This window comes from Petaurus breviceps, unplaced genomic scaffold (assembly GCF_028583685.1).
Source record: "Petaurus breviceps papuanus isolate PSGF00001 unplaced genomic scaffold, PetGlider_PUasm1.0 98, whole genome shotgun sequence".
In the NCBI taxonomy this organism is placed as follows: Eukaryota; Metazoa; Chordata; class Mammalia; order Diprotodontia; family Petauridae; genus Petaurus; species Petaurus breviceps.
Genome location: NW_027187460.1, coordinates 9,771,425 through 9,796,337, shown reverse-complemented (window position 1 = coordinate 9,796,337; position 24,913 = coordinate 9,771,425). Strand labels below are relative to the sequence as shown.

Sequence of the window (24,913 nt, the reverse complement as noted above, 5' to 3'; positions counted from 1 at the left end):
CAGGTGGTTCAGGAAGTTGCATCTAGCAATGGGGAACAAAGAGGAAAATTTGAATCGGGCATAGGAAATAAATAGCCTTGTATTTGTCTGAGCAAGTGTGCTCCTTTAGGGAGTTACCCATTCACAAGGAATATAAACTAAAATGAGATCTTTTCTGACTTCAACCATGAGTACTGTTCTTTCTAGAGTGAGCACGCTTCTCACACTCAGAATTCATTTAGAGATGTTCAACAAAATACTTGGGTGTCTCACGAAGGAGTATACTTTCTTCTGTGCAGATATATTTAACCAATATTTCCTGGAATGTTGCATCAAGAGTTCTGTGCTGCATAGGAGATAGATTCTAGTATGGACATCTATAATTATCATTTTCCTAAACAAAAGGAAAGCTCCTTGGAGAAAGGGACTGTTTAGCTTTTGCCATTGTTTTCCCAAAGACACAGGGATCCTTGCTCAGAACCCCTTGCAGAGTAGCTACCTTGTAAATGCTTTGTCAACTTGAATTTTTATCTTTCATAGACTTGGAAGAAACCTTAGACAAGATCTAGCTCAGTTCCTTAAATTTGCAAGTGAAGAGATGAAGGCACTGTTTGGCATAAGTGACTCATCCATCTTTACACATTTTATTAGAAGAGCTGGAATTTTAATCCCAGTCTTCTGACTCTAAACATTGATTCTTCCTATTATGTGAGGCTAGAAAAGCATCAGATACAAGAAGACAGTCTGATCAAATGGATCTATTCTACTCACTTCCTTCCCAAATAGCATTCTGAACAGGTTTTCAGCCTAGGAAGGGTGAGATTGGAAAAACTGAAATGCAAAGGCTGGGAGAAGTCTGGAAAGGTTCACCACTCAAGCTTACCTAAACATTCTTTCATTGACTTCTTCCTCCAAATTTCTTGCATCACATGAGACCACCCCAAAGGAGCCCACAGGCTGGTGGGTAATTGGGAATGTGTTTTGTTTAGAAGAAAGTCCAACCTTGGCAGGAGCTTCCTTAAGCATTGAGGAGAAAGGAAGACATGTAGCTGTGCAGGACACAGACAAATTAACTACCTCCACAGCCTTTCTTGTGTCCAATGACAATGCTTCAGCGCTGGCCAAATGGAAGTTGTTGCTATTGGCAATGAGTTTAGATTCAAAGTTTTCAAGGCATTGATAGTCAACATCATGGACCTCTGGGCTATGGTTGACGACAATGACTTCATTTAGATCTACTTCTTGCAAAATATGGGACCCTTCTTGGTTAGGGGCATCATCACCAGTGCAAGAGCCCCTACTTTTCTCTATATTTGAGTCTGGCCTGGCAGTTTCTGTAGAGGGAATTTCAGGCACCTGATGGATGGATTTGGGGAAATCCTCAATGGCTGAGATGTTGATACTAGAAAATATGTCATTCTCAGTCTTTGAGACGTCAGACTCAGCCTTTGCATTCTCCAGTAGGCTTTCATTGGAAACATCATCCTGGATAGTATCTACTTCGGAGACATGCAACATGTCTAAAGTCAGTTCTTTGGTTTTAGCCATGGAGGAGTACTCAGCTCCACCAGCATAAGATGTTTCATCCACTGGTTCGCTATAGGTGAAACTACAATGCCCAAAAAGAAAATGTGGATTATTGTTAACTTCTGCTAAGTCCATGTAGCCCTTATCTTCCTGTGGTTGATCTGTGTCAAAAACCATCTCCACTAATGAATGGAAGACTTCACAGTCATGTTTTGGGGGGTCATTTTGAAACCCAGGAAAGTCCCTAATGGAATCTATGTTTTTGCCCTCATCCTGGTTTTCTTCAAGGTATTTCTGAAAGTGGCCATCCAAGGTCTCCAAATTCCCCTGGTCAGTTCTGGATATGTCACTGTCCTCTGCCAACTCCTCTGGGCTACTAATCTGAGGAGCTGAAACAGATTTAGTTAGCTTGTTAAGTGCCACCTCCCTCTCCTCTTCCTCAAAGGGCAAAGAGCTAATGGAGGTCAGGGAAGCTTGGATACCACTAGGCAAGCTTGTATTGCTTTCTGTGTGACCACCTTCTAAGGAATTTCTATGAATGGCATGCCTTCTTACAAGCTGGTGCAAGACCTCTCGGTCACTGGGTAATTCCAGAGCTCTGCTACGGGCCTCAGACCAAGCAACAGAGCTTGGTTCACTTTCAATGCCTGAGTCAGAAATAACTGAAGAAGACCGTTTGATGGTCCCAGACAATGCTGATAACACTTCACGTTCATTACTCTTTGGATCCCTTTGCAATGACTTAACATCCAATGGATCTCTTGCTGTTGGGCTTAGTGGATCAATCAAGTTCACTGGATGTTTCAGTGACAGCAATGTGGTCTTATTCTGTTGATTCTTCTCTTTGCTTAATTCATTTAATACAACTTTGTCTGTGGAGACAACATTTTCAGGGTTAGGCAATGCGGTTGCTTCACCTGATACAGTCCTGATGTAATTATCTAGAGGTGTCCTGGTCTCATAATGAGTAGCATTTACTAGCCCAGGTTCACCATTATCAGGGTGCTTATTGCTGGGGTTCATTTCAATGTATGTCAAACAAGATGCCAGATTACCGTCTCCAACCACAGTCTGCTCAGATCTGCTCAAGTCTGGCACAGATTGGGTTAAAACAACAGGATTGAAGTCAGTTGCAGGATCATCTGCTGAAGCTGTTGGAAGCTCTTGAGGTAAAACCATTTCATCCTGGGATTCACCAATTGTCAAGTATACCTGAGATACTGAACTAGGAGGTGAGTATCTGTCCATGGATACTTCCCCACCTGCAGCAGGACACAGATAGTCCACTTCAAAGTTGCATGGTAAAGAAACATCTTCCCTGAAAGTTGTTTTCTCAGATCTTGCATTAGTATTTGATTGTTGACTTTTCTCTTTTTCCTTTAGTTCCACTTTCAGGGTACTTTTAACAGGGGCAACAACATTTGGGGAAATCCCCAAATTATACCCTAGAAGAAAAGAAGTGAAATGTCATATTTTGTTTAGGTGAATTGTAAAAACTTTCAAGCCGTCCCTTACCAAAAATGTCTACGCGATGGCTTCAGCCAGTGTTTGGTTCGATTCAATTCAGTTCAATTCAATTGAACAAAGAAGAATTAAGTACCTACTAGCAAAACCTTTCAACAGGGGAGGGAAGAAACTTTGATAATAGAGGGTCTCTTTCTTCAAGAAACTAACTTTTCTATGAGTCAGAAGACCTAGATTAGAGGTCTGGATCTCAAGCTTATGAGTTCTGTGGTCTTTAAACAAGACACTTTATTTCTTTGTGGCTCATTTTCCTTACTTGTAAAATGGGGATAATAATACTCACATAGCTGACCTTACATGATTGTTCTGGAGTCAAATGAAATAACATATAAGAACATGCCGTGCGACCATAAAGTGCTAAAGAAATGAGTGCTCTTCTCCAGAACTGTGTTGGAGCTAAGGGGAGTCAATTGTTAAATATTCAGTGGGAGCAGCTGCCCCTCGTAAATCAGCAAATACTACAAATCAGGGATTGATTTATTGTTTTGTTAATTTTATAATCTTAAGAAAGCAATGACTAAAATGTTATTAATCTTGTTTTATACTCTTTAACCCTAGTCTCCTACCCCTACCAAAGAGTTAGGTTGTTAAACATTTACCAGCACACTCCTGGTTACAGTCGACATTGACATTTAAGTATTCCTCCAAGTTTCCATAGGTCAAGAGCTGCAATGACTTTAAAGATAATTTAGTACAAATCTCTCACTTTAGAGATGAGGAAACTGAGACCTGGAGAGAAATCTTTCTAGATTGATTCACATTGCATTTTCTCATATAATCTATGCTCCAGCCAGACTTCCCTATTTGCTGTTCACTTGCCATGAGGTTCTGACATGATTTGAGGGGAGTTCAGGGACCCCTTAAGGACCAGAGTGCTGGACAGGGTTGTCTGGAATGAATTCATGGACTCAAGCATTCTTTAAGTCAAGTTGGCAAAAGTTTATTTTTACATTTTTCAATGGGCAAAAGTTCTTAAGGAACCTGTAACCTTAGGAAGTTACAGTTAAAGTTTATATGGGATAAACTATAGTAAAACATGTGCTAAGAAGGTGATGCTGGGTGGGATTAGGGAGTAGTTAAGGAAGTGTCAGTTCTTAAAGGAAGGTGAACTTTTTGTATCTACTGCTCAGATGTTTTACCCAGAGTTCACCAGGAAAAGCCCAACGGGGAGGTCACAGGGAAGTATGGTTTTAGGTTGTCTAGGTCACCAATTTAACAAGCAGTCAGGGCCAACTGAGGATTGTCCAATCTGCCATCAATCAATGTCTTGTTGGATAAAATAGATGTAGGGATTACATAGATGTCTAAAGTCTAGGACACATATAATGAGGTAGAGAGTTGGTATAGATAGTCCAGTGGGTACTGATATCTTTACAAATCAGTACAAAGCCAGTTCAAACTAATAATTCCTACGGGTGCAGTTTGTTATTATACCAGGGAGAGAAATAAGTGTGCTGCTGGGGCCCACTCATGATTGTTAGGCACAGTGTTCTTGGGCTGGGAAAAAAAACTGCCATTGATAGTGTTTTGAGGCTAGTGAGGAATCTTGAAATTGGGGTCCAAGCACATCATCAGTTCCATTGCCCATCTCTTGTGCTTTTAACAAAGGCTGTCCCTTATGCCTGCAATGCACTCTCTCCTCACTGCTGCCTCTTAGAATCCTATCTCCTTTCAAAGCTCAGTTCAAATGCCCATTTCCTACACTTGACCTTTCCTGAACTCTCCAGTTTTTACCATACTCTCTTAATTATTTTCTATATTCTGTATTTATTATAAATGTTCAAGTTATTTCCTTTCTCCATTAAAATGTGAGCTGAATGATGGCCAAAACGGTTTCATTTTTCTCTTTTTTATGTTTGATGCTGACCATTGTACTTGGTGCATAAAAGAAGCTTGGTAATGCTTACTGAAGTAAAATTAAATTAAATTAATTAATCCTCCCAAGCTCACAGAACTGGGATCCAAGCTTTGGTCACAGGACCATAGATTTAGAAATAGAAAGCACTTCAGATACCATGGAGTTCTTCTCTACCTTTTACAAATGAGGCCAGCAAAGCACTGATACATTAAGTGATGTGCCCATTGTCACGTATCTAGTAAATGTCTGAAGTGGTATTTGGACTAAAGTCTTCTTGGCTCCAAATGCAGTGCTCTGACCATCATTTCCCACTACCTTCTCTTTCATTTCAATTCCAAATCTGAGGCTTTTCATTCCTGCCCTTTAGACATTACACAGGTTATATGCCTTCTAAATGGAAAAATCTCTAAAAGTCTAAAAAAAAGTCCTATTAAATGATGACAATACATTGTCATCATTTCTACAAGCAAGCAGAAGAACCCACATTAATAAGGTCCACCAGTTACTCATCTGGGGAAGGAAAAGAACCAGCAGGCTTTATTCAAGGCATTGCCACTAGATGTCAGACAAGCACAGAGAACCACTAACTGATACTCCTTCCAACAATCTCAATAAACTCTTGCATGCATCTCTCCTCTTCCCATCAGTGCTACTTGGCATACTTTTAAAAATATTATTTTAATCTAACCATTGTGGTGGCACCACGATTCATTTTCTTTTAAATAGATATGTTCGATATTCCTATTACCTATAGGATAAAATACAAAATCCTTATCCTGACATTCAACTCCCTCTTAAATATGGTTCCAGTGTAACTTTCTAGCTTTATTTCATACTACACTGTTTTGTCCATTCTTTGTTTTAGCTGAACTGATCTTCCCATTCTTAGATCTCATCCTGTTCACTCCTACCTTTTGAAATTTCTTCATACTGTCTCTGATAACTAACAATTTGAGATCCTAGGTTCAAATCTTGTCTTTGATGCTTACTAATGTTAGTAGGCCTTGGACAAGTGACTAAATTTTCATCACTCTGGCTTTTACTAATTGGTCAATAATAGTTCCCAACCCAAGCATCACTTGCTCATTGTTTGGGCTTTGACGGCTGAGTGTAAATAGTAATTGTTTCTGTTTTTGCCAGAAACTCTGAGGTTATTCCCCTCCCAGATTGAGTCTTCTGTGAAGGCAAATTTAGTAATCTTTTTTCTCCATTCTTACCTATTCTTTAATTCTGAATGGGTGTTGCTTCAGGCAACATGAGACCTGGCAAAGACCTTAGCTTAGTAGTAGTCCCACTATGACTGGAGCCATGGCTAGTCATCCTAACCTATGTCTTGCCACTGGATTCTGATGATTTTGGAGGAGAGAGAAGGCTGATAATTTTGCATAGTTCTTCCTCACTTAAATCCAATTTCCTTTCAAGTCATGACATCATCCCCCTGGAATCACTGGTCCTCTCAGAGAACAAAGAGTCAACAACAACCATCACAGCCTTTCATGGACTTAAGTTTATTCAACTACAAAATGAAAGGGTTGGATTAGAGGACTTTCGAGGTCCCTTCCAGGTCTAAGTCAGTGATGTTATATCAAAAGATAGAATTTTGTTTCATGAACAGATACAGTTAAGTCTTTTCTCATCATACATACTACTGTTTGGATCTTTGTAATTTGAAGTATCTTTAGCTCAGTCCTTGAAGCCATGCTATTAACTCTGATGAATATTTTGTTCTTGATCTGAAGGTGTAACAAAAGCCTTAAAGTATGAGAAAATTTTGAGAACTTTCATAACATTTAAGCCCCATACTTTCTAAACTAAACATGACCACTTGAGTGATAGAGAAGTTTCCCCATCAGATATTTTACCTCTGAGCAATTGCTTAACAAAATGAATAAAAGGTGTTTCTTACAGAGCTGAATCCTAAACCCAGCACTAAAGAACTTGGCTTATTTATTTCCACAGTGTCCTTGGCTTTTCCTACACCAAGACTGAAATGACCTAAACGGCAGAGACTGTGTTGGTTTTCATCTGTTTTACTAGTGCAGTGCTCTTTAACAGTAGAATGCAATTAATAAATATTTGTTCAATGAAAATGAAATGAGTTTCCATGTAAAAGTATAGAAGTAATGATTGATGTTGATGATTATAAGGGGAAGAAGACGAGGGAGAATATGGCAATACTCACAATCAATTAACTTAATGCCAATCTAATTCTATCTCCTTGATAGTTGCTGCTCTCGGACAAAGCTTTCTTTTCTACCTGTATCAAAACTATTGCAAAAGACTCATAATAGATCTTCTTATCTCCCACTGTCCGCACTCTAATCTATTTATCCATCTTCCATTGTATATGACCAAATCATTTTGCTCAAAGACCAAATCAAATTTGCTCAAAAACCTTCAGAAGCAAGGAAGCAAAGTACCCTCCGAAGTCTGGAGTCACTGTATTTCTGTCTTTATTATATACTACTCCCTTCCATTGGACTGGGTTGCCTTGCAAACATGCTCTAAACTTTCCTATCTCTATGCTTCTTCTCATACTATGCTCATTACCTGGAATGCCCTCTCCTTTTTCCCTGTTGAATTATTACCAATCCTCTAAGGTCCAACTCAAATTCTTCCTTGGCTCCATTGCTTAAAGGATCAGGGGTGGGGAACCTGTGATCTTGAGACCACATGTGACCTTCCAGGTGTGGCCTTTAGACTGAATCCAAATTTTACAGAATAAATCCTTTTATTATTATTACCTTAGGGTGGCCTCCAGGCTACAGGTTTCCCATCCATGACTTAGACACTAATGCCTTTTCCCTTTGGGTGTCAAATAGCACTCTGTTCTATAAGTCTCTTAATATCATTACCATACAATATCACTTACTAAGACTTTTTTTTGTGGCTTATACCCCATAAAAGACTGTGAGAGAAATGATTATCAAATAACTAATTATTAATATTTAGAAGACACAGGATTTATCCCTCTCTGAAACCTTATTCTCTCCTAGGCCAAACCAACATCTGAAAGACATTGCTGATAATAAGACTGGATTAACTTTCTCCTCAATCTTGTTCAGAACCCACCTAGGTGGGGAAACCCATTTGTTCTATTCAGGTTTGAGTGGGGATAAATTTTTTTTAAAGCAATTGGAGTTAAGTAACTTGCCCAAGGTTACATGGCCAGTTATTTTGTGTGGGTGTTAAGCATCTGAGGCCAGGGGCCGCCAGGTAGCACAGCAAGTAAAAGCACTGGCCCCAGAGTCAGGATGACCTGGGATCAAATCCAGGCTCAGATACTTAGCACCCAACCAGAAACACCTGGCCATGTAACCTTGAGCAAGTTACTTAACCCCAATTGCTTAGGGGTGGCTAGGTAGCTCAGTGATTAAGAGCACCGGCCCAGAGTTGAGATGACCTGGGATCAAATCAAACTGATTCAGGTCTCGTTCTTACTCACTGCACCACCTATCGGCCCCTGGGGATAAATATTTTGACTAGATTATGCTAGGCTGGGAGTGGTTTGGAAGTAAATGACATGATCAAAGTCAGGACCCTTACCCTCATTAGAATAGGCCCACATCTCATTATAATATTCATTCTCTCTCATTACTTGTTAACCAAACAGAGTCAATTGCCACTCTAAGGAACACTTATTCTTCCAAGGGCATATAAGCTTTGAGTAGGTCCCATGAAAGGTCTTTGACATTCCAGAGTGTCACTGACCCCTTTAATTACTTATTGCTAGTAAGGTTAACAAAATGATTAACTTCCCAGAAATTATATCTCTAAAACTTTTTTATACATCATGACTGCAGGCTACAGAATGATAAGAGACATGTCTTATTATTTTTTAAAATATCTTCTCCACTATTTTGTACTCAGCTATGCATTTGAAATGCTTAATAAATATATGTGAATTAATTGCACAAATTACATGACTGATTTCTTGTTCTTTCATTGTATTGACTAGTTATTTCAGTGATTCAGAGTTCATTGCTTGGGGTTGTCAGAAAAATAGCACTTTTGATATTTTCCCTTTAAATCATTTAAATTTAAATCTTTGTTCGTTGTGCCCTTCTGATGTTACTAACCTTTCCCAGGATGTTCCATGTATCTATCCTCAAAAATGACTGGTAGGGTGTTACAGTCTCCATCAATATCTAGGCATTCTGCTGGGAGTGGAGGCATGCTGGTAAAGTATTCAGAATTCCGGACATCCAAAGCAATCTGACTCTGTCTTTGGATCCTGAAAAATGCATTACAAAGATAGGAAAGAGGTAAACAATTGCTCATGAAAAAGTTTGCAGTTCACATATTATTTTCTTTTCTGCAGTTCTTCAAGGTTCAATGAACATATCATTATTTCTATTTAACAGATGAGGTAATAAAAGTTCAGTTTTGTGAGCCCAACACTCATCTGTGATTATGTTGATTTGAAAGTTGTACCAATGATGCCAACTGCCACCTATTCTTGTCTGCCCATCCTGTGTAACTCTCTTCCATGCCCTCTCATACGTTCTCCAAAGGGAATCCACTCTGTGTACTGTGTCTTTCTTACTTTCTCTTGACGGGTAAAACTATCAGTGGAGCTGTCCACTCGTCACTCTTCACCCCACTTTGTGACCAGCCTATCTTTTCTTTCTATTATATGAATATGAAATTAATAAATGAAATCCTATATTCCTGTACTTTTTAAAAGTTTTCAATTGATTATACACTACTACTTTCAGAGCTTGGTAGTAGAGCGCATACACACCATGAATTTCTCCATTGTTCTCTATGGAATATTCATTTTTAATTCTTCAAGTTACTGTATTTAATTCTTCAGTTGTTATTGTAGTCCATATATCCCTGCCATATGGTAGATAAGAGACCTCAGAAGTCATATGACCCAAACTCTTCAATTTATAGATGAGAGAAATGAGGTCCAGAGAGGATAAGAGATCTCCCCATGGTCCTAAAGAAGTAATCAGTACAGCCAGAATTTGAACCCACTCCTGGTTCCAAAACCAACAATCTTTGTGCTATTTCATTGCTGCAAATTGTGGTCTTCAGAGCATAGATTTGGAGGGAAGACTAGACATTTAGACATTTAGACTAATCTCCCTTATTGTTACAGATGAAGAGGCTATGGCCCAGAAAGTTAAGGCATTAGGCCAAAGTCACACAGAAAATAAGTGGCAAAGTTGTTATTCAAACCCAGGACCTTTGACTTCAGATCTAGGACTCTTTAAACTTGACCAAGATCACATAGTGAGTGGTGAATCTAGACCTCAAATTCAGACTTCTGACTCCAAGTTCAGTGTTCTTCCTAGTATATCACATACTCTAAGAATGGGCTATATGGGTTTAATTACCACCTCTCATCAGTCCTAGAGGGAAAATTCTGAAAAGTCTCTCTTGCCCCTTGGTGAATTTCAAAGCCAACAATTCAATATATCTGCATAATATTAAAAATATATCTTGTTCTGCTCTCCTGACCACACCTACCCCTTCTAATTACTAAGTAAGTTTTAGAGGAAATAAAATTGCAAAAGGGAACCTAGAAATCATGGATAAACCATTACTAATATCAAAGGAGCATTATTTACAAATTGTATCTCATATTAACTAAAATTCACATCCTAGTTATCAGGAGAAAACATCTAGACATTGCTTGCCAAGGTTTCTGTTCTTTCGATATCTAAATTACAGATAAAATCCATCCTCCACAGTTCCAAACCAGCAGAATATCAAAAAGATGCCGATAACTTTGGGGTGATGACTTTAGAGTTTGACCTATAATTCTGAAATGATTTGGATATGTTAATCAACTAATCACAAGATGGAAAGATAGTTTGTCTGTTTTTTCCCCAATATCCTAGAAAAATGAATCCTCCAACTCTTGCCCTCTAAGCACTCTTCCATTTACTAAAGGTCCATGTTGCTCAAATGCTCCCAACTCTAATGCATGGTTATGTGAGTGCTATCCTCTGCCTCTTCCCCTTCCCATCTTCCCCATACAGCCTTCCTTCACCATCCCATTCCCTATCTCCATATCACATTCTGCCTCTGTAATATTTTCACCATTTGTCTCTGTGCCTTATTAGAAGTGAGATTTCTACCCCATTTCCTGCTGCCAATCATGGTCTTTCCTGGTAAGTACCCAAAAAACTGGGCATGTCTGCCCCACTTCATAATTTCACAAATTATCAATTCATCCAGAAATGAAGGCCATTTTCTTTTCCATAATTTTTTTTCCTTAAATTTCTGGAGTTTGTTTTGGAAGGCATTCAGATCTATGGAACAAACTGATCCCCGTATTAGGAAATGAATAGTCATGCCCTCACAAACCTGTTAATTCCTTTCCTTTGCAAAATATGTAAAAAATTTTTTTCCCATCTAATTATTGGAAGGATTGGACTTTGAAATGCATTTTCACAAGTGGGGCTATTTTTGTATTTAATTACCCACACATTGTGTCTCTCAATTTGATTTGCTAACAACTACATGCATTTGTGAAATAATTCCTTTCCATATAGCCACATGGCCAAGAGAAGGAACCAACATACCCACAATGGGTACTCAAGACCCTATGTGATTTGGTTGCAACCTTCTTTTCTGTCTTTCCTTTTCCACTTCCCTTGTACATAAATCTTTTTCTTCACCAATACTGGACTAATTACCTTTCCCTGAAAAAAATTATAATATTGTCTCCCACCTGCTTCCCCCTTTCCAACACACATGATGTTCCTTTGCTCCCTCCCCCTAGAAGCCCATTCTCTCCCTATTTCTCCCTGTTCAATTTTTATGCATCCTTCAAGGACCAGCTTCCACATATATAATTCTGACCTATTCTTGAAGACCCAGATCCAACTTTCCAATTCTTAGCTATCCTTAAAGGCCAAGGTAGGCCTGCATTATGTTTATATTTATATTTTGTTTATATTATTATATATAATTATATTATATTTGTATTATGTTTCCCAACTCAAATGCTATTTTTTCCTGGATGCTTTCCATGATTCTGGTCAGAAGTGATTTCTTTTTCCTTTGAATTGCCAGATAATTTTTAACCACTCTGATTGGACTTTACATGCTATACCTTTAGTTATAGTTATTTGTGTTCATATCTTAGCTCCCTTACTGTACTCTAAGTTCCTTTGATGAATACTAAATCTGTGGCCATCCATGCCCACTTTCCTCCTTCCATTTTGCCCCACTCCCATTTCCAGTTTTTAAGTATCACCTTTCCCCATTGTAATATAAGCTCCTTTAGGGTAAAGGTTGACTTTTTTGCTTGGATTTTTATTCTAAGTACTTAGCACATTTTCTGATACATAATAAATGCTTGAAAATCCTCTAATAATCTATCTAGATATTATTTATACACCCATCCATCTTCAGCCCTATCCTCTAACCTAGAGATAAAATGACCACAGAGTTTTTGAAAATTATAACCTAGTTTTCTTGTTACTCCTGCTGACCTAAGGTATACACATAGACTAGATATTACTTTTGGACTGAGAGAAGAAAAAAAGACTCATTGAAATGAATGAAGGCAACAGTGTAATGGAAGGAGTGATAGATTGGGAATCAGAAGATCAGGGTTACTTTGGTCACAGTGAGTCTGGAAGGACTGCTTTCTGAACAGATGTTAAAACAGGAAAGGGCTCTAGTTCTCTAAAGATATTTAGACCTTGGAAGGCCAAAGTTAAATCATCCTTCCCACTCTATTTTTTTTTAACAGAGAAGAACATTAAGGCATTAAAATTAAGTAATCTGCCCAAGATCATAGAGATACTTAGTAGAAGAGTCAGGATTTGAACTCAGGTCCTCTGGCTGAGGTCCTGAGATGCTTTGCCTCCTCTGAACAAAACTGATCAATATCACTGTTTTAATATCAAGTTCATATTTTAAAAGTATTTATCAAGTGCTTATTATGTGTGGAATTAGAGGCAATGAAGAAGAAAATAAAGGGCCAGCCTTAGAGCTGGGGAAGTGCTGGGTTAAAATTCTTCCTCTGACATATTCTTTATGAGTGATCCTTTGCCATTTACTTAAACACTTAATGGCCAAGGCAAATCTTTAAGACTAAGTTACAAGAGAATTAGTGATCTGCCTTCTTATAAACCAGTTTGAATATCAGGCAATTTCTATCTATATGAAATTATGTATCTGGACAACCTAACCTTCCTTCCCCAGCCCTTCCAGAAATAAAATAACAAAGTGGAGTACTCTACTCAGTGTTGGGGAGATACCAAGATTAAATCAGTCATTCTGCCTGTCCTCATGGTACTGATAATCTAACCACAGGATAGAAAACATAAATTCATTTAGCATAGAGTCACAATGTTAGAATGTTGGAGCAAGAAGGGACCGTAGACAGGATTCATTCATTTTAGAGGGGGAGAAACTGAGTCTGAAGAAAAGACTTCTCCAGGGTCACACAACCAATTAGTATCTGAGCTAGAAGTAAAACTCAGGACTCTTATTCTCAGTCTTTATAGTATTGCCTCTGAATCTGACCAAAGAGATTATTATTGTTGTTGCTGTTGTTTTCAGCATTACTGTTATTATTGTTGTTACTATTCAAATTAAATTGTTTAAAATGCAGTGTGTACATAATACATCTTCTCCTTTTTGATCTGGCAAGTTGTTGTCCTTGCATCTTTCCCAGATACTCTCCAGAAAAAAAGACATTTTTTTTTTTAAAGAAATCAAACCCTTGACACAAAAAAATTGATAGAACCATTTTTTTTTTTTTTTTTTGGTGATAGCCAAGAATTGGAAACCAAGTAGATGCCTGTTTATTGGGCTATGGCTGAACAAACTGTGGTCCCTAGATGTACTAGAATATTGTTGCTCTGTAAGAAACGATTAATATGATGAGTAGAGAGAAGCATGGAAAGACGTGTATGAACTGATAACCATGTGAAGCAGAACCAGAAAAAATAATATATACATGAATACAAAAATGCAAATGGAAAGAATTGCCACCAAAAAATACAAAAATGAATGTGACAAAATTGTAAAGAACAAGCATAGACTGAAAGAAGAGATGACAAGACACTGCCTTCCCATTCCTTTTTGGAGAGATGGGACTTTTTTCAGTCTTTTACAATCAGTTTTGCTAATTTTTTTCCTTTCCTTTTTAAATTTTTGTCTTTGAAAGATAGTATTTTTATATATATAATGGCCCTCTGGGAGGGAGGAAAAGTGGGGAAAATTATGTGGATATTAAAAAAAAAAGTCAATAAAACTCAAGGCCTTTTGCTATTAATTATTTTTTTAATTACATGTCTCCTGATTCTAATAACATTGTAAATCTTTTAAGGGCAGAGCCTGCCTTTTATTTGGAAACTTGGTTGCACACTGATTGGGTAGTGTACTGGACTTCAGGCAGTTGCTAACTATGTTACCTTGGGCAAGTCACAACTCCCACCTGCCTCAGTCTTGTCATCCATAAAATGGATATAACAGCACCTATCTCCAAGGTATATGCAGCACTATATAAACAATAGCTCTTAGTAGTAGGAATAGTTATTATTACTTTTTTTGCTCTATACCTTGTATCCAGCAAAATTTCTTGAGAATTTCAGTTAAGCAGAGGTCCATTCTGACCTCTACCCCCTCCAAGCACAGCCACAGCAATGTACCCAATAAGTGATCATCAAGCCTATGACTGAAGACTCCTAACAAGAGCTTAATAAAGGTTTGTTCACAATGTCTTCAACTTCTTATGCTGAGAGCACACAGTAAGTATGCGATAATAAATGATTAATTAATTAACAAAAATTTCACCTTTATCATGATATTGTCCTAGATCCCTTTGGACTTTTCATGGCATTTTGTTTGAACTCTTCTGATGAATTTAACATGTGTTCATTTGTATTAATGTTATTAGTAGGCATATAATGTACCTACTAGGCAACAAGTTTCACAAAAGTGAGAATACCTTATCTAAACTTTCAATCCTCCCCCAAACAATCACTTTATTCTTTGCATAGTAGATAATTAATTTACACAATTGAACAAAATTAGTTCACACCTATATAGCTCTTTGTAGACAACAAAACACTTTATTCATATCCCTGAGAGGTAATTTTTGAAAAAAAAAAGTACTATTATCCACATTTTAAAGAAGATATTAAATGTGAAGGGATTAGAATTTTTAATGAGGATTATTCCAGTTCACCCATAAGATCATATCTACATGCAGACATACCATTGGTGTGTTTCAATTGTTCTTAACCACTGCCAGCTGCCTTACCTGCCTGCTGCCTGAAATTCTATTTGCATGTAAATCTCCACTTTTGCATGCAGAACAGATGAGTTTGGTAAACTCAAGCTGCTATTCATGAATGCAAATAGGGTAATTATATACATCAATCATGTAGAGAGTTATGTATGCAATTAAGGTATATACAGAAGGTCATCACCAAAGGGATTGCATTAGTCTTAGTTGGCATATTCAAAAGCCAGTTTAGTCAGAAGCAGAAACATATACTGTTTGAGTGTGTGTGTGTGTGTATGTGTGTGTGGTGTGTGTGTGTTGGGGGAGGGGAAGGTGCTAGTGATACATAGAGTAGTGGAAGCTTTCCAACTTGAGAAGACTCATCAGAGCACTTGGCCTGATAATGAAGCCTATAGCTAGGTAGGCTGGATAAAACTGATAAAGCACTGGGCTTGGAGTTAAGAAACCTGAGTTCAAATCCAGACTCAGACACTTACTAGCTATGCAACTCTGGACAAGTCACTTAACCACTGACTGTCTCAGTTTCCTTATCTGTAAAATGTAGATAATAGAGCAGCACTTATGCCACAGTGTTATTATGAAGATCAAATGAGGTATTAATTTTCTTGGTAGGCTTTTAGTAAATGATTGTTACTTTGTTACCTGTCACTTTCAAAAACCAGAGTCATCTCTGCACTACAATGAGATCTGAAAAAAAAAATTACTTCAAGTGTAACTTTAGAAGTTACTGTGTCATGGCTACTTTTTGGTTAGGAGAAAATTTGACTTTAGTTTCTTTTGGTTTAAAAGCTCATTAGGGCAAAGTTCTGGGTATCTTATTTTCATGTATTTCATAGAAGACAATATAGTACATACAAGTTTGCACTGGAAAGACGAGTGTCCACACCAGGAAACACAGAATCAAAGATATGGAGAAGGAAAGAACCTTACGGGTAACTCCTTCATTTTATAATTGAAATCTGCAGAAGTTGGTAACATTTCTAAAGTTAGTAAGTGGTAGGACTAAGGATTTGAACCCAGGTCATTGTACTTTAAATCCCATATTCCTTCAATGTACTTTGTACTACAACATGGATCATGGTTTTCCCTGCGCTGATAAAATCACAGGAATGTCTATTCACATAGAGGGCTCAATGGCTCAGTGGACAGAGCACTGGGCCTGTAGTTAGGAAGACCTGAGTTTAAATCCAGCCTAAGATAATTAACTAAGCTGTGTGATCCTGGGTCAGTCATTTAACTAATGCCTGCTTCAGTATAAGGATAATAATAGCTCCTGCCTTGCAGGGTTGTTATAAGGATCAAATGAGATACTAATTTGAAAAGCAATTAGTATAGTGCCTACCATGTAGTAGGCATTGTACAAATGTCTCAACTCCCCTCCCCTTCCCTTTTCTTCCTTTCCTACAGATAAGGACTTGAAAGTAATTGTAAATACTCCACATTTATACATACACGTATACACACACACACACACACACAAAGATACATGAGTGTATATATATATACATACACATATGTATATGTTGATGTGTGTGTGTCATATATTTTCCCCTACTCCAACGTTCCACTTCTGACACACACACTGGCTAGCTGAATGACTGAGCAAACTGCAGAGAAAATGGAGGCCTGTATTGGCGAAGGGAATTTTCTCATCCAGGTATTCTCTGTATCAAGGCAATCACAAGTCTGATTCCTTTCCTAAATCAATGGAATGATAAATCTAGGGGTTAGATGATAGAGGAGAGATTGTGGCGGGGCGGGGGGGGGGAGGTACATGGAGGGATAAAAAAGAAGGAAGGCAGTGGTTAGGCAGCAGGCATTGTGGTATAAGAGGAATAGCCTTGGAAATGGGAAAATCTCAGTTGAGTCTTGCTTCTGACATGTACTGCCCATGTGAAGCAGAACATATCAGGTAACCTCTAAGTGCCTGTATCAGCAATGCCATATTCACAATGCCTATAGAGATTACAAATATGCTGATATAATTATCCATTAGGAAATACGTCATGTTTGCCATATGAGGAAATAAACTAGAAAATTTATTAAGATACCAAAAGACTGAGTCCCAAAACCAGAAAGTGAAAGCCATCAGAGTAGTTATGATATTGGCACAGGTAGATAAAGTAGAAAGCACCCACATTTTCAAGCCTTTAAAACAGAACAGGCTACCTCAGGCAAAGGTCCTCCTCTCCCCACGCACAGCAACCACCCAGCGTCCTGGAAGCGCACTCCCAGCAGCTCCGGCCCCTGGCAGTCCTCAGCAGGAGTCCTTAGCAGAAAGTCCTTAGCAGTTCTAACTCAAAAAGGGCTTCGCGCTGCCACTGCCTCTGCTGCTGCCGCCGCCACCACCACCGCCAGCCACCGAAGGAACGCTAGCTTGGCTTCCGCTTCCTCTTGCTCCGCCCCTTCCTGCTACGTCAGCAAGTCCAACGGGGCATGGAAGATCTTTAAATCCCATAACCCTTACAGTGCCCCAGTAAACACTTTAAAAACATGAAGTTGCAGGGCGGCTAGGTGGTACAGTGAATAGAGCATCAGCCCTGGAGTCAGGAGGACCTGAGTTCAAATCCGGCCTCAGACACTTAACACAAAACTAGCTGTGTGACCTTAGGCAAGTCACTTAACTCCAATTGCCCTCAAAAAAAAAAAGAACCAAAAACGTGAAGTTGCAGATAAATATACAATTCAACACAACACAACCTAATCTAACACATTAATATGCATGCACTATTTAGATATATGCATTATATTTATATGTGTATCACAAGAGATACATCATGCAATATAATAACATATCACAAGTGTATATATCTATTTCCTATATATCCTCTATAGAATCATGGATAAAGAATGGAAATGTTATCTCAACTACTATAACCCTAAATGTGCTTGGCACAGGTCTCATTGCATTGGGTCTGGTTTATTTAAAGTATTTGGGGTATATAATATTTTTTCTAGCTTTTTGAGCATGTTTGCTTTTCCAGTAAGCACTAATCCACTGAATGTCAGAATAAAGACCTCCTTCCCTATTTCCCCCAAGTCTTAGCAGGTGTGAACCATGGTCTGGATTGAATAAGATTAAATATAATGTGCACAAATATAAACGTCTCTATTTGAGTTTTAAATACATTGAATGCAAAGGCAGGTGGTGTAGGAAACAATGAAGAGATAATGATTATTATAAGAAACACTTGGGTATTTTAGTGGATAGTGAGCTTAATTTTGAGTCAACAGTGTGATACAGTTGAGAAAAAAATTAGTATTGCCTTCATAGAAGCATGACAACCATAATGAGAGAGATGGCAGTCCTGTTGTGAGCTGTATGACAGACGAATTCTATGTGCCACACTGGCGTTGTGGGGAAACGCTGACAAGAGGGTAAGTACTCAGAAGATGGAGAGCATGGTAGGAATGGGGCTTAAAATATGAGTTGTGATTATCTATGGAAGAAGTTGAGAAAGTTTCACCAAGAGCCAACAGTTCTCAAACAATGGTAGAGGGATCTGTGAGACCCATTCAGGTTTGTGAGGTCAAAACTATATTCACCATATCATTAAAATGGTTTAATTTCTAATGCAGTAAATATGAATAGCTAGAGTCATCATTAATTAGATGTCTTTGGTGTTGTCAGGCAATTTTAAGAATGTAATGGGGTCTTAAGACCAAAACATTTGAAAAGTGTTAACCTAGAGTACAGAAGGCTTGGGGCACATGTTAGCTCCCTTCAGATGGCTGTTTTGTCAATGAGGGATGGGTCTTATTTTGTGTGAATCAAAGGCAGAATCCATCAGGCAGAAGGACAGAAATAACAGGGAGCCATGTTGTTTGTTCGTTGTTCTCAAAGAGGACAGAGACATGAGGAAGGTGATGCCATAGCTAGCAAGTGAATAGGATTAATTGAGGCAGGACTGCAAAAAGTCACCAGCCTCACTTTCTCCTCCAGAGCCATCTGGGTTCAGGGGCCAGATACAAATCAGGATGACTGGAAAAGGCCCTGGATGCAAACAAGGAGGCAGATTTTAACATAAGAAAAAATTTTCTAACCAATGAGAACTGTCCTTTATTATTCATCTTGAAGTAATAACTTCTGTATCACTGAAGATTTTTAAGCTGAGTCTGGGTGACCATTTGTCAGGGAAGTTATAGAGAGAGATTAATGCTTCAGGCGTTGAACCAGACTTTTCAGATTCTTTCTAATTTCAGATTCTATGATTACCAGAGGAATCATGTTGTGGTATCTTGTTTATATGAACATTGTGTAACTTGCTAACATGAGAGCACATTTTCAATTTTTTTTTTCATATTTTCCCCATTAAGTCATTCCAACACTGGTGACACAAGCACATTCACACACATATGCACACGTATCCACTCAAATACTTATGCCTAAATGTCCTGTCAAATGAATTGAATATAACACGTAAAGGCAAGATGTTTTGCTATATGAGCTTTTTAATTTCCAAGCATGGGGTTTGAATCTAAGAAGTCATCATACATATGTCTGTGTGTGTGTGTGTGTGTGTGTGTGTGTGTGTGTGTGACAGAAAGAGAGAGAGAGGGAGAGGGAGGAGAGGGAGAGGGAGAGAATTAGACAGAAACAGAAAGACAGACAGAGAAAATCAGAGACCAAAAGATACAAAAACAGAGACAAAGAGATAGGGAGAGGCAGAGAGGCACACAGACTCAAAGAGAAACTGAGAGAGTGACAGAGAGAAGCAGAGTGAGATGCATAGGGAAATACAAAAAGAGAAAGAGAGAGGGGTAGAGAGGGATAAAGATAAAATAGAGAAAGATGGGGAAGAGAAGGATGAAGAAGAATAAAAAGAGAATGGGGATGAAGAGGGAGAAAGAGACTGTGAGTATACTTTACAAGGTGAAATTAATGTTTTAAATATCACTTGAGAGATTTGGTTTTAAATGATGGAGAAATATCCATATTTTCTAAATTGTATTTAGACAGATTTCATCTTAATTCACTTTAATTCACTTTTAGATGTGATTGAAGCATACTGGAAGGGGAAAACAATAGATGGTTTTTTCAGGAGCAAAACCAGATACACTTTTAAAGATGATCAGCAATCTCTCACTGATAAATCATCGAGAAAGGATGATGTTCTTTACTGTCAGATTCTTAGTTTGCAAATTGTGGTCGTGAAGGGGCATGGGATAGAGTCAAGTGGTCTGGGGCCATCTTCATGATCTGATCCTAATGTGATAATGTGATCCTATGAAAGCCCCATAACTACTTTTGGTCTCGATTTCCCCATTTTTTAAAAATGAGAGAGCTGTACCACATGACAGATGGTTAAGGTTTTTCAATAGCAGGTGACATAAACAATCCATCTGTGTGGGCCACACAACTTTTTTTTTATAACGAGAGTTTAGGAACCAACTCCAGTTCATTGGTAAAGAGAACTACTGTTTGAGAATAATGCCAGTTTCTACTTTCTCTTTGACTCATAATCTTAGAAAATTGCCTACAGCATTTAGCAATTAAGTGGTTTGCCCATCATTACACAGCCAATTTATATCACAGGTGGGACCTGAACTCAGGTCTTCCCACCTCCAGGTCCAGTTTTCTATCTGCTACACCAAGCTCACTCTTGTTATAATTACCATGACTAACCGATTCCAAGTTTGCTAAAATATTCCTGGCAATAGTCAATTACACAGCGGTGGTAGAAGGCAGGTGGTTAGTCTCCCCTGGGATATGAATTCATGTATGCACACCAATTAGGCTTTTTTTTTAAACTGTTAAAAATCTCAGGTGGGATATGCCCAGCAATTAGGTATGCTATACTTGGCAAGAGTTTTGCATTGTAGGAGCCTAGATGCTAATATCTCTTTGGGCTCTAATATTCCCCGTTCTAACATGAGGAGCTTAGATCTTGAAGAGAAATCAGAGGCCATCTAATTTAACTCTTTCATTCTACAAATGAGAAACCTTGGATTTAGAGAAATGAGATGACGTGCCCAAAGTCATACTGGTAGTAAATGTCAGGGGCAGTTTTTGAACTCAGATCCTATGTAGAGCCAATGCCTTTTCAATGGTACTTTATTCCCTCACATTCTATATTCTAAGGTTCTTTCTCCTTTTATGATTATAAGATTCCGGGATAACAAGAAAAGGAGAAAAGGAAGAAAAATAGAGGGATGACAATAAGGAAGAATAAAAGGAAGAGAATGGAAGACACTTTATTTTGAGGGGGGTAAACATGGGAGGGGAAAAAAGAAATATGATAGAATTTGGAACTCAAAATTTTAAAAATGTTAAAAAATGTTTTTGCATACAATTGGGGGAAAATAAAATACTATTACATGTCTTAACTGAGCATTTAATTAATTAGTTAATTAATTATATGGTCCTTTTTGATTATTCATGCTGAGTTGGAGTAAAACCAATACTTAGCAGAGAAGAAATATATTTTTGAGAATCACCAATATTCTGATTCCATTCTCCACACTATTCCATGTCCCACCCTGCAAACTTGACGAAGTTTTCCTTTTTTTTTTATTTTATAAAAGAGGAGAAAAAAGGAGAGTCATTTGCATTCAGTTAGGAGTCTTATCAATTCTTAAGCTAAATTAGTTTAGCAAGATACTGAGTACTTTAGTGCTAGCACACAGATAAATCTGCCCCTCTACTTGCTTCTAAATTATTCTTTAAAGAACAGGGGGTATGATTCTAGGGAAGGGAACAATTCTCTTTGATTCAGTTCTATAGAATTATGCTAAATTTGATAAATATGTTTGGCTTATATGCCACCCACTCAGTTTCCTTCTGTGAAATGTTTGTTTGAATCTTTCCTGGAAAGGAAAAAAAAAGATGGGATACATGGAAGAGGGAAGGCAAACTCAGATCTTCCATAGTAAGAGATGAAGAAACAAATGCCCTTTAAAAATTAAAACTACATCTCTTTTGGATGAATCTAGTTTAGGTTTTCAACATTTTTACTTTGAACTATTGTAATAACTGCCTTACCAACCTCTTCGCCTCCAAACTCTGCATCCTTTGATCTATCATGCATATAGTTCCTAATGTATAGCTCTGTTTGTCTCCCTTCAGTCTATAAATGTGTAAGTATATGGTTCTGACATTCAGAACTCTCTCCAGTTTGGATTCTATCTACCATTTGAATTTTATCTCATGTTATTTGTGTTTATATTCTCCTGAACTAGAACATTCACCATTAAGTCCCTTATTTTGGAATCGTTGACTATATCATTTAAATCACATGTAACCCTCTTTCTCAGTATCTGTATCTATTAAAATCATCAGTGTGCTTATTAACAGGTAGTGATTCAGGAAAAAAAGAAGAAAAAATATATAGAGACATAAACACACATATATACATACATACATACACAAACATACTGGACATACTTTTAAGTTTAATATGCACTATTAATATTTTCTACACAACCACTCACCCTGGAGTCAGGAGAAGTCAGAGTCAGGAGTTCAAATCTGGCCTCAGACACTTAACACACACACACACACACACACACACACACACACACATATACAAACTTGCCGTGTGACCTTGGGCAAGTCACTTAACCCCAATTTCCCTCCAAAAATTAAAAAAAAAATTAATAATTGGTTGTCACGAGGTGGTTGGAGCTGGACCCAGCACACCCTTGACAAGCCACCTCTTTAATGAAACCTTCTCTGACTTCCCTCTTTAGGCAGAAATAATGTATTCTGCACCTACTTCTTTCACTTTAGTTTGTACTTTCTTTTGTACCTATGTCATTATAATCTGTATTGTCATTGTCTGCATACATGTCTTCTTTCCTGTGCCAGGTTATAATTTCCTTGAAGGCAAGGGCTATACTTTATTTTATGAAGCTATATTTTCTCAGTGTACAGGACATGGAAAAACACACAGTAGAATCTCAGTATAAGTGTTTTGGGTGAATTAGTAAATTAATATAAACAGATGTATACATATTTATATATAATCTTATATGTAATACATAATCTATTTATATTTATTTGATATATTACTTATGTGTATATATGTGTACCTATATATATATACACAGAAATACATGTGTGTTTATACACCCAGACACATATAGACCCATGCATATATATGTATCTGTGTGTGTGTATATACAATTTGAGGCCATAAAATTACTTACACACTTTCCTGAAATGTCAGGACAGAAAGCTTTTGGTGTTCCATGTAGAAGAAAGCCTCTGAAAATCTTCTGACCTACAAAAGAAAATGATAAATCATTTTTAACCTAGGAATTATCCCAAAATGGACACTTTGGTTGGCTAAACCTTATCATATGACTTTTTACCAAGCATTTAAATGTCCCCAGTCAATCATTTATGTTGATTTGAGGCGTGACATCAGTATCTAGCAGAGCAGAAATATATCTTTGGGAATCACCAATATCCCCATTTTATTTTCTACCCTTTTCAACTTGGGTGATGTAGTGATATTGCCTTTTTTTCTTTGTACACAGAAATATCCCTGTACCAGGATTTATGAAAAAGGGGTCCTAACTCTAATGTTGGCTCATTGTGTTATCCTTAGCTTTCTTTCTTTGGACTTCTTTTCCTTTGTTTGCTAAATCAGGGTGCTGACTCAGCTGAAGTCTGAGCTCTAATGTTCTGTGTTCTACACTCCAAGAGGCATTCTCTTCCTTGGAAGTGGAAGAGAGCAGAAAGCGTCTTTAAGAATCTAGTGTGCAGTTATATCATGAATACATGGCTCGTGATCTCCTTTCTGAGGGCCAAACTGGGGTTGCCAGCATATTCTTTCTCCAGAGCAGTGCCTCTTTCTGTGCTTTTGGCTGTTCTTTATTTGTTTTTCTTCTATTTTTCTTCCTTGTGGGCTTGGGGTATTGGAGCAGTCTTTATTCATTAATGACATATCACTCAAATCCCTTGGGATACAAGAACAATGCTTATTTATAACCAATCTCCATCATACTGTGGATGTTAAAATATTACAGGGAAAAGAGACTTCTTTCAGTTATTTTAAGGCAAAAGGAAGATCAAAGAAGGATAAAGATGGAGTGGATGGTTTAGTGATACTAAAAGTCAGAACTGCTCAACTATTTTAGTTTTCTATATGAGGTAGAACAATATTCAAATAAGAAACAAAATTAATTTGATTGTTTAACAAGGAATTGAAATCTATGATAAATGAGGAGATAGTGATGAGACCATCTCCTTTTTCTGGGTGAGTGGACAAGCTATATCCCAGGGTACTGAGAGAACTTGATTACTGAACCACTATCTATAACCTTCAAAAATTCCTGGAAAATAGGAAAAATACTGTGTAACTGAAGGAAAAAAAAAAGACTTATTCTTGACCTTAACTATAAATAGAGACTGAATAAACATATGCCAGGGAAGTTTTAGAAGAAATTCATTCCAGGGGGCAGAGCCAAGATGACAGAGTGAAGCCAGCAAGTTTGCCAAGCTTTCTTAACACATCCTCTCTACAACTAAAAAAAGTGCCAAACCAAATTCTGAAAGAGAAAACCAACCAAAAGTCACAGCGAGTCCTTTTTTAAGCCCAGTGCAGTTTAGGAAGACAGAAAGAAAAGTCTGCAGACACTGAAGTGGTCAAGAATGTAGTGCTTTCATTTTACTGATAGCAAATTAAAATGACTTGCCCAAGGTCCTAGAGGTAATGAGCAGCGAAGTCAGGATTCAAACTCTACCTTCTGACTTTTAAATTACTGTTCTTAATGTTACAACACACTCCTTCTTTCCTCCAAGTAGTCCTGTTATAAAAGAAAGAAAGAAAGAAAGAAAGAAAGAAAGAAAGAAA

The 24,913-nt window shown here is 37.8% G+C and overlaps 1 protein-coding gene across 1 annotated transcript in view; it reads right to left on the bottom strand.

Moving 5' to 3' along the window:
* Positions 1-24,913, bottom strand: part of FAM135B (family with sequence similarity 135 member B) — a 438,393-nt gene that overhangs the window by 22,914 nt on the left and 390,566 nt on the right. Inside the window, exons 11-13 of the mRNA XM_069081364.1 lie at positions 23,262-23,335; positions 8,968-9,122; positions 863-2,951 (exon numbers count right to left, since the gene is read on the bottom strand). Of these exons, the coding sequence (XP_068937465.1) occupies positions 863-2,951; positions 8,968-9,122; positions 23,262-23,335 (2,318 nt within the window). The remainder of the gene's footprint in view (positions 1-862; positions 2,952-8,967; positions 9,123-23,261; positions 23,336-24,913) is intronic.